The sequence below is a fragment of the Mustela erminea genome, chromosome 1 (assembly GCF_009829155.1).
Source record: "Mustela erminea isolate mMusErm1 chromosome 1, mMusErm1.Pri, whole genome shotgun sequence".
NCBI classification, from domain to species: Eukaryota; Metazoa; Chordata; class Mammalia; order Carnivora; family Mustelidae; genus Mustela; species Mustela erminea.
In genome coordinates, this window is record NC_045614.1 from 128,826,927 (window position 1) to 128,840,884 (window position 13,958).

The following is a 13,958-nucleotide window of genomic DNA, read 5'->3' on the forward strand; positions in this document are numbered from 1 at the left end:
CTGTATGACTAGGACTCTGTTCTATGGTCTCCACATGAATTATCTCATGTAATCACAATTCCTCATCCCATGAGGGAGGAGCTCTTCATTATCGCCATTTTACAAATGGAAAACAGAGGCACAAAAGGTTTGAGTCAACTCCTGAGCTCACAGAAGCTACCAAGTTGTAGAATTTAACTTTTGAATCAAGCTGGCTCATTTCAGAGCTTATGCTTTTAACCCTTCCTCCCATGAAACTAAGTTCCCATTTATACCTATTAAGACAAACAGAAGTGGGGGGCATGGTAGAAAGGAAATAGTCATTATCTCAGATTTATTTTATTTTTTCCATTTGTCTTCATGGGGACTCTGTTCTTGCTCCCTTTGGGACTTGAGGGACAAAATATCAGTTTGATGTGTTTCAGTCATTACTGTCGAGGCATAGTTGCATAAGGTCAGGCTGGTGGGATGAGGTTGGGCTGACACCTCACTTTCAGTCTGGCTGGTTGACTTGGTTCTATTTGGCAGACTCCATTTTTAGTCATGCCATGAGAAACAGCAACTGTCTTCATTTTGGAAGACGAAGATTGATGTTGTTTACTTTTGAATTGTTTTGATGATGTCAACCTGTTCTGAGAGAGTTTTATACAACCCTACGGGACACAAATGGTGATGATAAATCAGAAAATAATCTGGGGTGGTGGGCCCATGTTTAGCCGGGTAATATGGGAATCTCCAGGTAGCACTCAAGAGCTGTACAGTCTCTTCTGCTCTGTAAATAAGGCAAGGGCTAGACTTTTCTCAGTTGGAAAAAAAGAGCCTCTGAGTGGTAACTCAAATGCGTGCACACGCATGTGCGTAGGTGTGTGGTGAATGAGGCAGAGGGCCATAGCTGGCATTCTGAGCACAAGATGAGTTGGAAAGATGCTTATGTAAGTGAAGAAGTTAATGTAATGCTGAATTGCTGTATGGCCGTGCTTTTTGGGCTCTGGGGACTTGAAGTGGAGGTTAGAACAACAGGTAAAGAAGAAGTTTCATCAAGTGGCTGACATCTGGAAAGTAAGTTTCTTAGAGGAGACTGAGGCAAGAAATCACAGCGCTCTAGGTGCGGGTGCCATATTGTGCCCGCCGCACAGTAGCTGCGGCTAAATTTTATTTTAATTAAGAAGTGTGTGCCTTTAAAACTGCTCATTTTTATGCCTTTGATATTTGTCCTTAGCTGTTTTATAAAGTCTTTGTATTTTGAACGATTCTAGACTCAAAAAGCCTGTGTGAAAATGGTTTGGTTTTCCCTCTATGTTCAAGGCAGGAAAAGAGCCCCCAGGGCTGGGGTAGTCTTAGGAAAGGCTGACAAACCTGGAGACAGCTGGGTTTTCCATTTTTTTTCCTGCTTGAAGTCCCCCCAGCCAAGGACTCACTTTGCTTAAGCCATCTTGAATATAGGTGCTGCTGGTCCCAGGGGTTGGGATTGGGGTGAGAGGAAGACAGAGGAGAGAGAAGGGAAGAGAATAAATTAATAGATACTGGAAAATAGCAGTGGTGAATGTCCTTCTCATTGTTGTATAAGAAGAGACACTCATTTAGATAAAGAACAGAAGGATATGGAAGGCAGATGGTCATACATAGATAAGAAGGAGAAGAGACCCAATTCGTAAACATAATTTGGATCAGAAAATTTTTGCTGAACAAACCTGATGTGTACAGTGCCTTGACTTCTGCCTTACATTTGAATGTTGTATTTGTTTAGTTGAATTAATTCTCATTTGATAGTTATAAAAACAGGAGGAAATGCAGTAATGTATTTTAATTTCCTACATTAAGACTTAATTTTCCAATCACACGCAGTCTGATTGAAGTATTTAAAATGACGTGCCATGTGATTCCATATATTTCATGAATGAGGTTATTTTTTTAAATAACTAAGCAATTTTTATAACATAGCTATGGATCTGAGGTTGGTTTTCAAGTTCGACTTTTTAAAAATTTAGAGTGTGGTATGTGTATTTCTGGAGTTGGGAAAATGGGTGAAGATGATTTATCTGTGGAGATTGCCTTGTCCCAGGAAACTGTCAGATGATTATGCTATCAAAATGCATTAGTGATGTGTGCATGCATTCAGTGCTCCTCTTCGCACACTGACCACAGTTGCGTTAGGCAGGGTGCGGGCACTGGCACCTCTCCTCCTGGTCCTGTGGGGGCCCATGTTGTGGGTTGTGCATACTCACCCAGTGTTTCAATTGTGATGTAGTTGCTCATATTTAAATAGTAAAGATTTCATATAAGATCCAGATTTCCCGCTTCTCTTGAAAAGGAGCATGTCAGTCCTCGAGAATAACTGTAAAATGGGTTCTCTCCAGTTCGCCGTAGTTCCTACCTCTCCCTATTGCTAGTAATCGCTAGGGCTGAACTTCCTTTGCTATTTATCACCTTATAGGAGGCTTGATTCATTCATTGCCTCCATCTTCCTGGGTCCTGTAGGCGTTTTCCTCTGTAGTCCCTTCTGACAAGATTAGCAGTTTATAGGCCAGTCAGATATCCCAGGGATGCCTGACTCCCTCATACCACACGGGCTGTATTCCCTCATCCATCCCTGTGTGTATGATGGGAATTGATATAAGACAAGGACATTGGTTCTGTATCTCAAATATAAAATAAAATGTCAATGAGAGCTTCTGCTAAATATTAAGTATTGTAGTCAAGTTTTGTGAAAACTATTATGTAACATATTTTCAGTGAAAAATCCTCAATGATTTGATTATTTTTTGAGACTTTTCTAAGAAGTTAGAGGCAAAGAAAGTAGTTTTATAAAAAATTAACTGATAATTTTTCAGCAAAAGTTATTTTTTAGTACACATAGATCTTGCTATTCAAGATTTTAAAGTGGAAATATCAGTTTTTTGTAGTTCATTATCTTTTCAGAGAATCTGTGTTTCTTATGACACTTACTACTTTCTACCTTTATTAAAGTTACATATATATGTCTCATCTCCCGTATAAAACTGTAAGGCCTTTGAAGAACCATGTTTCATTTATTTTTTTTGGTATGTACCCAGGACTTCAATTAGTAGTATAGCACATAAATGTTCAAAAAAAAAAATGTCATAAAAATAAAATAAGTCTCTTTTTCCAGGGAAAGCATGGGCAAATTGAAAACTGTTTTTCCCTTCCTAAAAGAGATACTAACTTAATGAAAAGTGAGATTCAAGAAGAAAGCAAAAGGGAAATTCCTCTACTTTCTAAGGAGGAATCATGTTTAGACCCACCAGAACATTCTCTACTTGATAAGAAAAACAAAGATGAAACCGCATGCAAGTAAGTAATTTGAAGTGTTACCTGGATGCCAACTGGAGTCCAGATAAGACCTAAAAAGATTGGCCCAAACTTCTCTCTGTGATCCGTGGAACATGCAATGACTACTTCAAGGGTGTGTGTGGTGAGGGATAATTTATATTATTGGGGTTATTATATCTAGTTCAATTTCTTCCTTCCATTGAATTCTTTTTTTTTTTTTTAAGGTTTTATTTTTATTTGTCTGACAGAGAAACAGTGAGAGAGGGTACAAGCAGGGGGAGTAGGGGAGGGAGAAGCAGGCTTCTCACTGAGCAGAGAGCCTGATTTGGGGCTGGATGCCTGGACGCTGGGTTCATGATCTGAGCTGAAGACAGATACTTAATGATTAAGCCACCAATGGGTGAATTCTTGATCTCTATTAAGGATCTTCTAGTCCTCTGTTTCTGTTCCATCATCAACCCAATTGTTCAAATTAGCCCCTTTACTGAAAAACAATATAATCTCTGTATGTATGTATGTATGTATGTATGTATGTATGTATGTATGTATGAATGTATGTGTATATCTATCTCAAAATGTACATCAGATTTACTCCTGGTTTTGGTAAGGTGTACAGTGGCTTATATGACAAAAGTTCAAAGAGGTTAACTTTGAATATTAGACATGACTCTCTTTTAAACTCTTCTTGTCTTTTCTTCATTGTGAATGAAACTCTTTCCTTTCTTCATCCCACTCTGCTGGATCCCATTCTTCTATTCCTCTCTTTCTCTAATGCCAGGCAGTTTCAATAGTTCTTTTTATTAACCCATGCTTTCATAATTTTTTAGTAGATGTTATTTGTTTATTTATTTGAGAGAGAGAGCGCACAAGTTGGGAGTGGGATATAAGGGAGGAACAAGCAGAGTCTGTGCTGAGCACGGAAATCCACCTGGCTCAATCCCAGGACCCTGAGATCATGAACCAAGACGAAATCAAGAGTCCTGCATTTACCTGATTGAGCTTCCTGGGCTCCCCTCTCATAATTTCATCTTTCGTACTCAACAAATATTATTTATGAGGATGATTTTATTCACTGTATGTTCTTTGATATAAGTGAAACATGTTTATCATGTACATAGTATTACTTTTGGGGTTTATAGAAAAATTATTAATTTTAAATAATATTTAATGATATATTTAATAGTTAATAATATTAATATTTAATTAATTAAATATTATTAGCTAAAGTGTGTTTATATTAAGGAGGTTTGATGGAAGTTTCTCTCGTGTCTGCACTCAGAGACATCTGCATCATGCAGATGCAAACATCTGCATTGCCTGTTTATAAATTCATGCACCTTTGGCCAATCTCTTATGGCTCAACCCTGCTAACTGAGGTTACCTTTGGTGATACGCATTGGTGTTTTCCTGTTACAGTCCCTCTCAATGGCAGGCCTCTCCTCTTGCACAACTTCTGAGTCAGCTTTGGCTTGGCTCATAAGAAGCTCACACATTCTTACCACACCAGCTGCCTGGTTGCCCTTCGTTCCCTACTCATATGATAGCTGATGTCAGAGCTTTTTGCCTGTAGACTTTTCCAGGTGTTGATGAGTCATTGATCCATTCTGTCCTTCTAATGGTTACCCCAGGGGGGCATACACTAAACTCTGACTGGTTTCTGAGAGTGGAAGCTAGAACCCTAGGAGAAGCTTCCTTCCTCTCCCCAGGGCAGTGGGACACAATGCATACCTATAGCTCTCTCCTCTCTTACCGCATCTTCAGTCTGTTTCTATCCTAGAGTGTGGGTGGGCCTGGTGTCAGCAGGTTGGTTGTAGAGCTATCTTCTTGTCCTGCCCAAGGAATCTAGCACCTCATTCAGAAATATACTTTTGCTTCTTAATTAATGAATTATTTTGCTTTCAGACTTTTTGAAACTCTGACAGGGAGATAAAAGAAAAAAAAAAATCCCCCTTTAAACATCCTGTTACACTAAATTACACTTTGGTATTTGTTCTTCCATTTCCTTGAATTATGGCTTGCTGAAATGTCAAGTGGCATTTTACTTTCAGGCAGAAGGATGTTTTCAATTTAGAAATATAGCATGACCAATCCTGTACAATCATAGAATGCTGGGAATGGAAAGATTTTAGACATGATAAAAGGCCCCAACCCTGCCACCCAACTAAATTTAACAGATGAGGAGCTAAAGTTACCCCAGGGTAACACAGATAGAGCATTGTTTCTCTTCCTGTCACACTCCTAGCAGAGTGAAGGCAAATATCATCACAGATTCTTGTTTAAGAGTATTTCAGTTAGTAGACTAATTTCCTTTTCCTTATGACACACTTAATTATTCTTTTTTTTAAAAATCAGCTTTTCCTTTGAAATTTCCAGTAGTAAGAAGCAAAGTTGCCTCTATTCTGCATTTTTTCAAACAACAGTACATCAAAAAATGCCTGTTATCTTTAAAATTTCTGCTTTATCTAATTTAGATGACTGGATTGAAATAATTTTAGGACTTTATGGTAAGCAGATAGTACAGAATAATGTCACTTTAGAATTACTGAACTAATTAGAGAAAGAAAGGCAAAAAATGTATCCTCAGAATTGGTTTGGCAGGTAAATCCTTCACTTTTCCCAGGAACAGGACCAGGGATCCTCTATGGAAGTCATACCAGTGCAATGTAATTGTCAGCTAGAAAATGTCCTCCATAGCCTCCATCCAATACTGAGGAGACTACAGATGATTTTCTGCATAAGAGAATATTATTCTCAAGGATGGCCCTATTCCTAATCAGATTAGTAAATACAAGGAGGAAATCATGCCAGTTTTGGTCCACTTGCAAAAATACCTTTAAAAATACATGAAAGAATTTAAGGGAACTGAAGAGAGAAAAGCACAGCTGGTATGTCTGTGTGCAGGTGGGGGTATGTTCAGAGGGAGGCAAAACAGTAAGAAAGATGGAGATGCAAAAAGGAAAAGCCAATAGAATGTGGAAGAGGCAGGAAAAATAAGGGGAAAAATCAGACACTTGAAAGCTACATTCTCATCTTAACTCCTAAGATCCTCTCTCTAGGATAAAGATCTTGGCATATATTATCTTCTGGCTTATACATAAATAACAGGTTTCCATAGCGCTTAAGGTATTGTGTAATATTATGTGTGAGAAGTGGGTAGGTGGTAGAATGTCATTTTCAATTTAAGTCCTGGGGAGATGAAGACAAATATAGAATTTAAGAGAGTAATATAAAGTCCTAATGCTAACTTCACAGTTGATACAGAGAAACGGATTTTTTTCCTTTCTTAGATTCTGCAAAAGTGAAAAAAAGGAAGAAATAAATGAAAGGGTAAAATAGGTGGGTAAAGTAGGCAAAAATAGTAAAAACAAACAAACAAACAGTAGACAAAGATTTTTCTTCCTTCATAGCAATGTTTGATTTCCGGACTCATACAAGACTATTCTTATCTAGAAAAGTTATAGATAAAATGAGTAGCTCAGACAGTATAACTTGAGAGTATTTCTTTACTGCAAAAAACCCCCAAAAACCAAAAAAACATGTTCTTTAGAAGTTTTGGATGTACTAATAAGCAAGAAGCAAAAAGATGAAAAATCACCTGTTGCAAAACTTAGGTATTTCCAGTTCCAGGCAAATAAGCAAATAAACGTACATCTTATGAAAATGAAGAGTAGCATACATAGTTTATAACCTGTTATATCATACAAAAAATACACAGGGAGTCCATTCCTGTGCAAATTAACAGACGTGTCCACAGACCCCCACATCTGTAATGACACCCTAGGAACTTAGGAGTTTTGTAACCATTTCCTTTCTGTCAAGCATTTAGGCTTGACAAATGTTATCTGGGAAAACATTTCTTAAACACCTTCATGCTTACATATTAGAACACCCAATGGCATTTGTCATTAAAATAAATCCTTTGAAAAGGAATTGTGGAGTCCAACGATTCAAAGGCCTTTGGGTCATTGTGCTAAGTTGCTGTCCCTAGACCTGTGGGTTCCTCTACCACCACTGCATAGAAATGGCGACTGCCTCAGAACCAACACTGGATGTTGTCAAGTCCTAAAACTGTTGCCATGGTATCTCATTATTGTTTTCAGTTGAATTTTTTGATTATTTGTGAGAATGAACTTTTTTTCCCCGCATGTTTATTAACCTTTAACAATTTGATAATGAACTTGAAAGAAGCATTAGACTCGACTGATTCCTGTCACATCATTCAGAGAAGCACATTATGGACTCTTCTTGAATAATTCCTATGGGAGGCACTCCCCATCTTAAAGAAGGCCTTCTCTGATACTGAACCAGTCTTTATTACAGAATGACTCTAAAGTTAAGTCAAATCTATTCATGTGTAGACCTCTGTCTCATTGACCTTCATTCTTATTCTAGGGCAGCAAAGAGCAAGTCTACTCTACCTTCTGTTTCTAACACTTTTCACTTTGGCTGCCATTTCAAAAGTCGGGAAAGGGTTAATTATCAGAAAGCAGGATAAAAGAATCAGATGGGAAATGAACGAAATTTCCCTTAGTTACTCAGTAAGTTTGTGTAAGACAGAAGGCACACTTAAAATTGATGTCTCTTAGACATGAGAAATAATTATGATGTTCTAAATTCTTTATTATGGTTAAGAGGGAATTGATATTTAATATTGTTTATATGCTGTTGATTACCTAATTATCCTGCCGGTAGATCTTCTGTGAGAAATTAAATTAGAAAATTTATGGACAGCTATAAGAAAAAATACACAAAACATTAAAATCGTATTTTAAATTAGGCCTTATATGACATAAAACACTTGGAGGATTAGCAGTCTACTTTTGCCAAAAATCTGTGGCAATAATCATCCTTTGCCCATATAGAACAAATGAAAGTCTACACAATTTTTATTTATTTATTTATTTAAAAATTTTTAAAAAGATTTTAAAAATTTATTTCAAACAGAGAAAGATCACAAGCAAGCAGAGCAGCAGGCAGAGAGAGGGGGAGAAGCAGGCTCCCAGCTGAGCAGAGAGCCCTATGCGGGGCTCAATCCCAGGACCCTGATATCACGACCTGAGCCAAAGGCAGGGGCTTAACCCTCTGAGCCACCCAGGGGCCCCAAAAGTCTACACAATTTTTAAAGCTTAAGTCTTAAAAATGCTAGTACAACAAATTATGATTTTTGAAAGTACCACATCTCCTTATTTTTTGTCTCATAATTTTGAGAGTTCCTAAGAGTGCTAGGGCTGGCCATAGGGGTGATGGAACTCCCTACTTTGAGTGGAACATATTTTCTTATTCTTGCTTCAAGTGCTAATAGGCAATACTTACTGAGCTCCTGCCATATTCCAGGCACTGCTCTAAAGTCTTTATGCGCTTAACTCACTTAATTGTCCCTGTAATCATTGGCAATGGTTATAATTATCATCCCCATCTCACAATGAGGAGAGAAGAAAAGTGATTGGCCCAGGGTCAACCCAGCAGCAAGAGGGGAACCAGAGATCCCAAAGCAGGCTTTCTGGCTCCAGGGCCAGTACTCTTTGCCACCACTCCATACCACCTGCACAACAAGTATCATGTGACCGTATGGAAAATTCAGTAGTTTCTGAGTCAAGTGAGTGGTTTGTCAAGTGCCTGCTATGCTTAAGCCACTACTCCAGGTACTTTGCTTTCCTTTAATGCCTGGTAGGATGCTTAGGGATTTGTCACATGTCATTCTTCCCTTTTATATCCTGAACCAAGAGATGGGAGATCAGGTAGAGCCTTTCTTTCTCATAGAATTGATGGCAAGGCTGCCCGAGCCCATAGTAGGCCCTCTTCTGGTGTCACCATGTAAGACCTTTTGGCCAAGTTTTAACTCTAAGCCCTTTATTACATTATTCTGCATTTTTATCTTCATCCATTAGGAATTTGGGGAACAGTCACCTCTTTCCAGTTGTGTGTGATTTTCATAGTAACCAATTCTTCCAAATGTCAGATGTCTACAGAAAGGAAGCAATAAGTTGGACTTTGAATATGAAGTTGATCTTGCTGGCTAGTGTTTCATAGAACTGCCCTGTGGTGAGAGCTTTGTCACTATGACTGTCCTTCCCCAGCAGTCATCTCTGTAGTACAGGGAGCCTGCTTCCTCCTTTCTCTCTGCCTGCCTCTCTGCCTGCTTGTGATCTCTCTCTGTCAAATAAATAAATAAAAACTTCTCAGGTCATGATCTCGGGGTCCCGGGATCGAGTCCCGCATCGGGCTCTCTGCTCAGCAGGGAGCCTGCTTCCTCCTCTCTCTCTGCCTGCCTCTCTGCCTACTTGTAATCTCTCTCTGTCAAATAAATAAATAAAATCTTTAAAAAAAAAATCCATAATTCCAAATAATTAATTTATGTAGATACTTAACCCAATCAAAGAAATAGAGCTTAACTTCCATTGTCATCACCCCCGCCCCCATTAACTATAGGCTGTGCCTGAAAACTTGCTTCTAGATAGTAGTATACAGAAAGGAAGGGAAAGTAACTTTACAGGGCAGAAACTTGGCAAACATAACCTTGGCCAATGGTAAGGTTAACATCAACAGTGATAAGACAGGTTGATAGCATGTACCCTTGATAAGATATAATGAGAATAACTTTCATCTCTGTTGACTTCCTCCCACCAACCCATAACCCCCATCTGACCCTAAGAGAAACATCAGATAAACACAAATAGAAGGGCATTCTACAAAATATCTGACAAGTATTCCTCAAAACTGTCAAGGTCATAAAAAACAAGGAAAGTCTAAGAAACTGTCATAGAGCAGAGGAAGCTAAGGAGTCAGAAATCTAAATATAATGTGATTTCTTGGGACAGAAAAAGGACATTAGGAAAAAATTAGGAAAATCCTAATAAAATATTGAGTTCAGTTAATAGTCATGTACCAATATTGGCTTCTTAGTTGTGATAACTGGTAATATAAGATGTTAACTAGAGGGATGGCTGGGTGAGGGATATATCAGGACTCTGTGCTATTCTATCTTCACAACTTTTCTGTAAATCTAAAACAACTCCAAAATGAAAAGTTTATTTATGTATAAAAAAAGCAATCAATAAATTGCTACTTAAAGCTATATAAACAATACACAATACTAACTTTGAGATACATAGACTTAATTTCACTTGTATTGATATTTTAAACTCTTGAATTTGGGAAATACAGTCCAAATAGAGCAGAGGGAAAGGAAGGAAGGAAATGGACATTTATTGAATAGTGTTATTTATTAGGCCCATCGCCAAACAGCCACCCAACTCCTCTCCTTTGAAACCACAGTGAGTATCTCACTGTGTAGAGCAGGAAATTGGGGCTATGAATATAGGAAACCTCTTGAAGTTCTCCAGCTACTCGGGAGGCAAGAGAACTGCGAATGAAATTTAGGGGGTGGGAGATCAGTCAGCAGGAGGGCTAACAGATGCTAGGAAGGGAGGCAGCAGGGAGACGCATGCCCCAGGGTTCCCAGTAATTGTGTGAAAAATGGGTGTGTTTTCTGACCTGAAGCCTCCAAGAGACTAATAATGATCTTGGGCAATAAAATTTGTTACTGTTAAGGTAGAGGTCTATATAGTGAATGTTAAATGTAGTTGAGACCATTTCCTGTTTTCTGACAGGAATTATGTACAACGATGTAATGATTTCACTTCCTCTGTTTTATTGATAACACTTTTTCCATGGATTCGAGCTGATCTAAAATTTCCTATAGATTCATAAGACAAGCCTCAAAAATACTGAACTTTTTTTGCATTTTGGATACCATACGTGAAGAGCCAGGCCTCACACTGGGTACGAACCAGTGTGGATACATAACTCCGATTAGCCCATATAATTTACACACAGGGCAAGAATAGTGTGTGCTTCTGTGAAATTTTCTTCTGTGTAATTTTTTTCTCTGACCTTCCAGTTGCTATGGGAATCTTTGCTTAACTAGCCTATTGGCCTCTCTGGCTCCTACCCTTTTATCTCATTACCTGGGCTAGCAGCCATTTTATTCAAAGATATGACTTGATTAGTATAAACAAATGTCATCACTTAGGTCCACAGTATAGAGGGATTTTTTTTTTTTTTTTTTTTTTTTTTTACTTATTTTCTTTTGTCAAAGTAAGATATGTATTTAAAGCCTGAAAGTGCCTATTCATCCTTTGTGGTTGATATTTCATTTTATCATGTATTATTTTCTTCCAGTGTCAGACCTTCAGAAGTCACAAATTCAGGTATAAAATATAAGGAACGAAATATCTTTATGGAAAAAACATGTAACCTTTACAATGTTAAAGTTATGCAAAAATCATCCAGTAAGTAATCACTCTTGACTTATTTAATCGTGTTATTATTTTATAGATTGGTATGAATATGACAAATAGCTGCTTTGAGTGCCTGGAATGCTGGTATTCCTTAATAAATGGGAAGGGAAAATCCTGTGATCTCTGTTTGACAAAGGAGGAAAGTGAGCCTCAGAGAGACATCAATGATTTTTCCAAGGCTGCACAGCATATAAATGACAAGAGTAGAAGGTCTAAGCCAGAAAACACACATAAATTGTCCATTATAGTTTCCAGAATAGGGTTGGGACAGAACATCAATTCTCTCCCATAAGTGTTTAAGAGATGAAAATAAATAAAAGCTTTTTTTGCTCTAAGAAGCCTGATATGAGCTTAGTTTGGGCTAACCAGAGAAAGAATTATAAAAAAAGATAATTAAAACAAAAAAATTATCAGACTGAAGGGTATTGTTTAAAGGTATAGTAATAGGGACACCTGAGTGCCTCAGTCGGTTAAGCATCTGACTCTAGGCTTCAGCTCAGGTCATGATCTCAGGGTCATGAGATCCAGCCCTGAGTCAGGCTCAATGGGAATCTTCATGAGAATGTTCTTCCTCTGCCCCTCCATATACACACACATACACACACACACACACTCTCTCTCTCTCTCTCTCTCTCAAATAAATGAATCTTTAAAAAGAGAAGTGTAGGGGCGCTTGGGTGGCTCAGTGGGTTAAAGCCTCTGCCTTCAGCTCAGGTCATGATCCTAGGGTCCTGGGATTGAGCCCTGCATCGGGCTCTCTGCTCAGCGGGGAGTCTGCTTCCTCCTCTCTCTCTGCCTGCCTCTCTGCCTACTTGTGATCTCTGTCTGTCAAATAAATAAATAAAATCTTTAAAAAAAAAAAAAGAGAGAGAGAGAGAAGTGTAGGGGCACCTGGGTGGCTCAGTGGGTTAAGCCTCTGTCTTCGGCTCAGGTCATGATCTCAGGGTCCTGGGATTGAGCCCCTAAGTCGGGCTCTCTGCTCAGCAGGAAGCCTGCTTCCATTCCTCTCTCTCTGCCTGCCTCTCTGCCTATTTGTGATCTCTGTCTGTCAAATGAATAAATAAAATCTTTAAAAAAAAAAAAGTGTAGTGAGAATAATTTCCAAAACTCCATCATAGGAAAATATTTCACTCACTGCCAATCCTGTATAAATTTATGTCCAAGGGGTAGTGGTAATTTCATAGAAGAGATATATTAATTTTAGAATTTCTACTGAAATTTTGCTGTCAAATGTACACCATTATTTAATATTTGGTGCACATTTATAATCTAACCTACTCCATAGGTCTTTTTGTCAGGGTTACATGAGATAATATGTGTAAAGTACCTACAACAGTGGCTGGTATATTATGGAAGCTTGATCCAATTACTAATTACTTATGTTACTGTTATTATTATTACTACTATACCTTGGAGCATGACCTTTGAAGTGAAACATACTTGAGCTTAAGTCCAAGGTCTATTATTTACTAGGTAGGCAAATTCAGGCAAGTTATTAAAGTATCCTGAGCTTCGATTTCCTCATCTGTTAGAAGGGCAGAATGACATTTTACAGGTTGTGGAGATTTCTCTTTTGGTTTGACATAACATGTTGATTGTTAAAGTATGTCCCATGGCTGGCATCATGAGCCATCACCTGGAACTTAGAAATGTACAGCCCGGGGCCCCATCCCTACCCTACTAAACCAGCGATGGGAGGGATATATAGCCGCTAATGCTTTAACAAACCCTTTAGGTGACTGCGAGGCCTGGTTGCGTTTGAGAACCTCGGACAGCACATGACTTGTCCCATAGCAAGTGCTGACTATGTTTTGGTTCATTTTCCTTAGATATTGAGCCACCACAATGACAAAAACACAGTTCCCACCTTTGCAGGACTAACAGTCAAACAAACCTAAAATCACATCTTGAGTGAAGCTTTTTTCATTTTACCCTGTAAAGCAAAAAGAAAACTTTTTCCCATTGTCCAAGACTTTGCTTTTATGTGCATGACTAAAGGAGCTTTCCTTTCCATCACCTCACTGTGTGCATCTTTAATACAATAGCACAGCTCTGGTTTACACGTTAGCAAAATTAAAAAGTACCTGCAAATTCAAAATTTCAGGTATGTTGTAAAACGCTAAAAACAAGATTCCATCTTACAAAAGATGCAGTTTCCTGGTAGATAAAAGAGAAACTGGGGCTTTCCCGAAACTGCAGAATACACAGTTTCAAGGGAAAATAGCAAAAGAACACAAAGAATAAACAAAAGGGGAGCCTCGAGTTCCTTTTGGTCCCTTTGAATCAAAGGGCCTCGGATTTATCATGAACAGCTGTGTTTATAAGGTTTGCTGATCGCTGCAGCTGTAGCAGCTGAGTAACAGGAAGGTTAGATTTTCAGAAGTTAAC

At 38.4% G+C, this 13,958-nt stretch overlaps 1 protein-coding gene across 2 annotated transcripts in view; it reads left to right on the forward strand.

The window, feature by feature from the left end:
* WDR49 (WD repeat domain 49) overlaps nucleotides 1-13,958 on the forward strand; it is a 132,585-nt gene that overhangs the window by 95,611 nt on the left and 23,016 nt on the right. For both annotated transcript variants that reach the window (XM_032341768.1, XM_032341772.1), the window contains 2 exons: nucleotides 3,110-3,291; nucleotides 11,452-11,561. In XM_032341768.1, coding sequence (XP_032197659.1) covers nucleotides 3,110-3,291; nucleotides 11,452-11,561 — 292 coding nt within the window. The remainder of the gene's footprint in view (nucleotides 1-3,109; nucleotides 3,292-11,451; nucleotides 11,562-13,958) is intronic.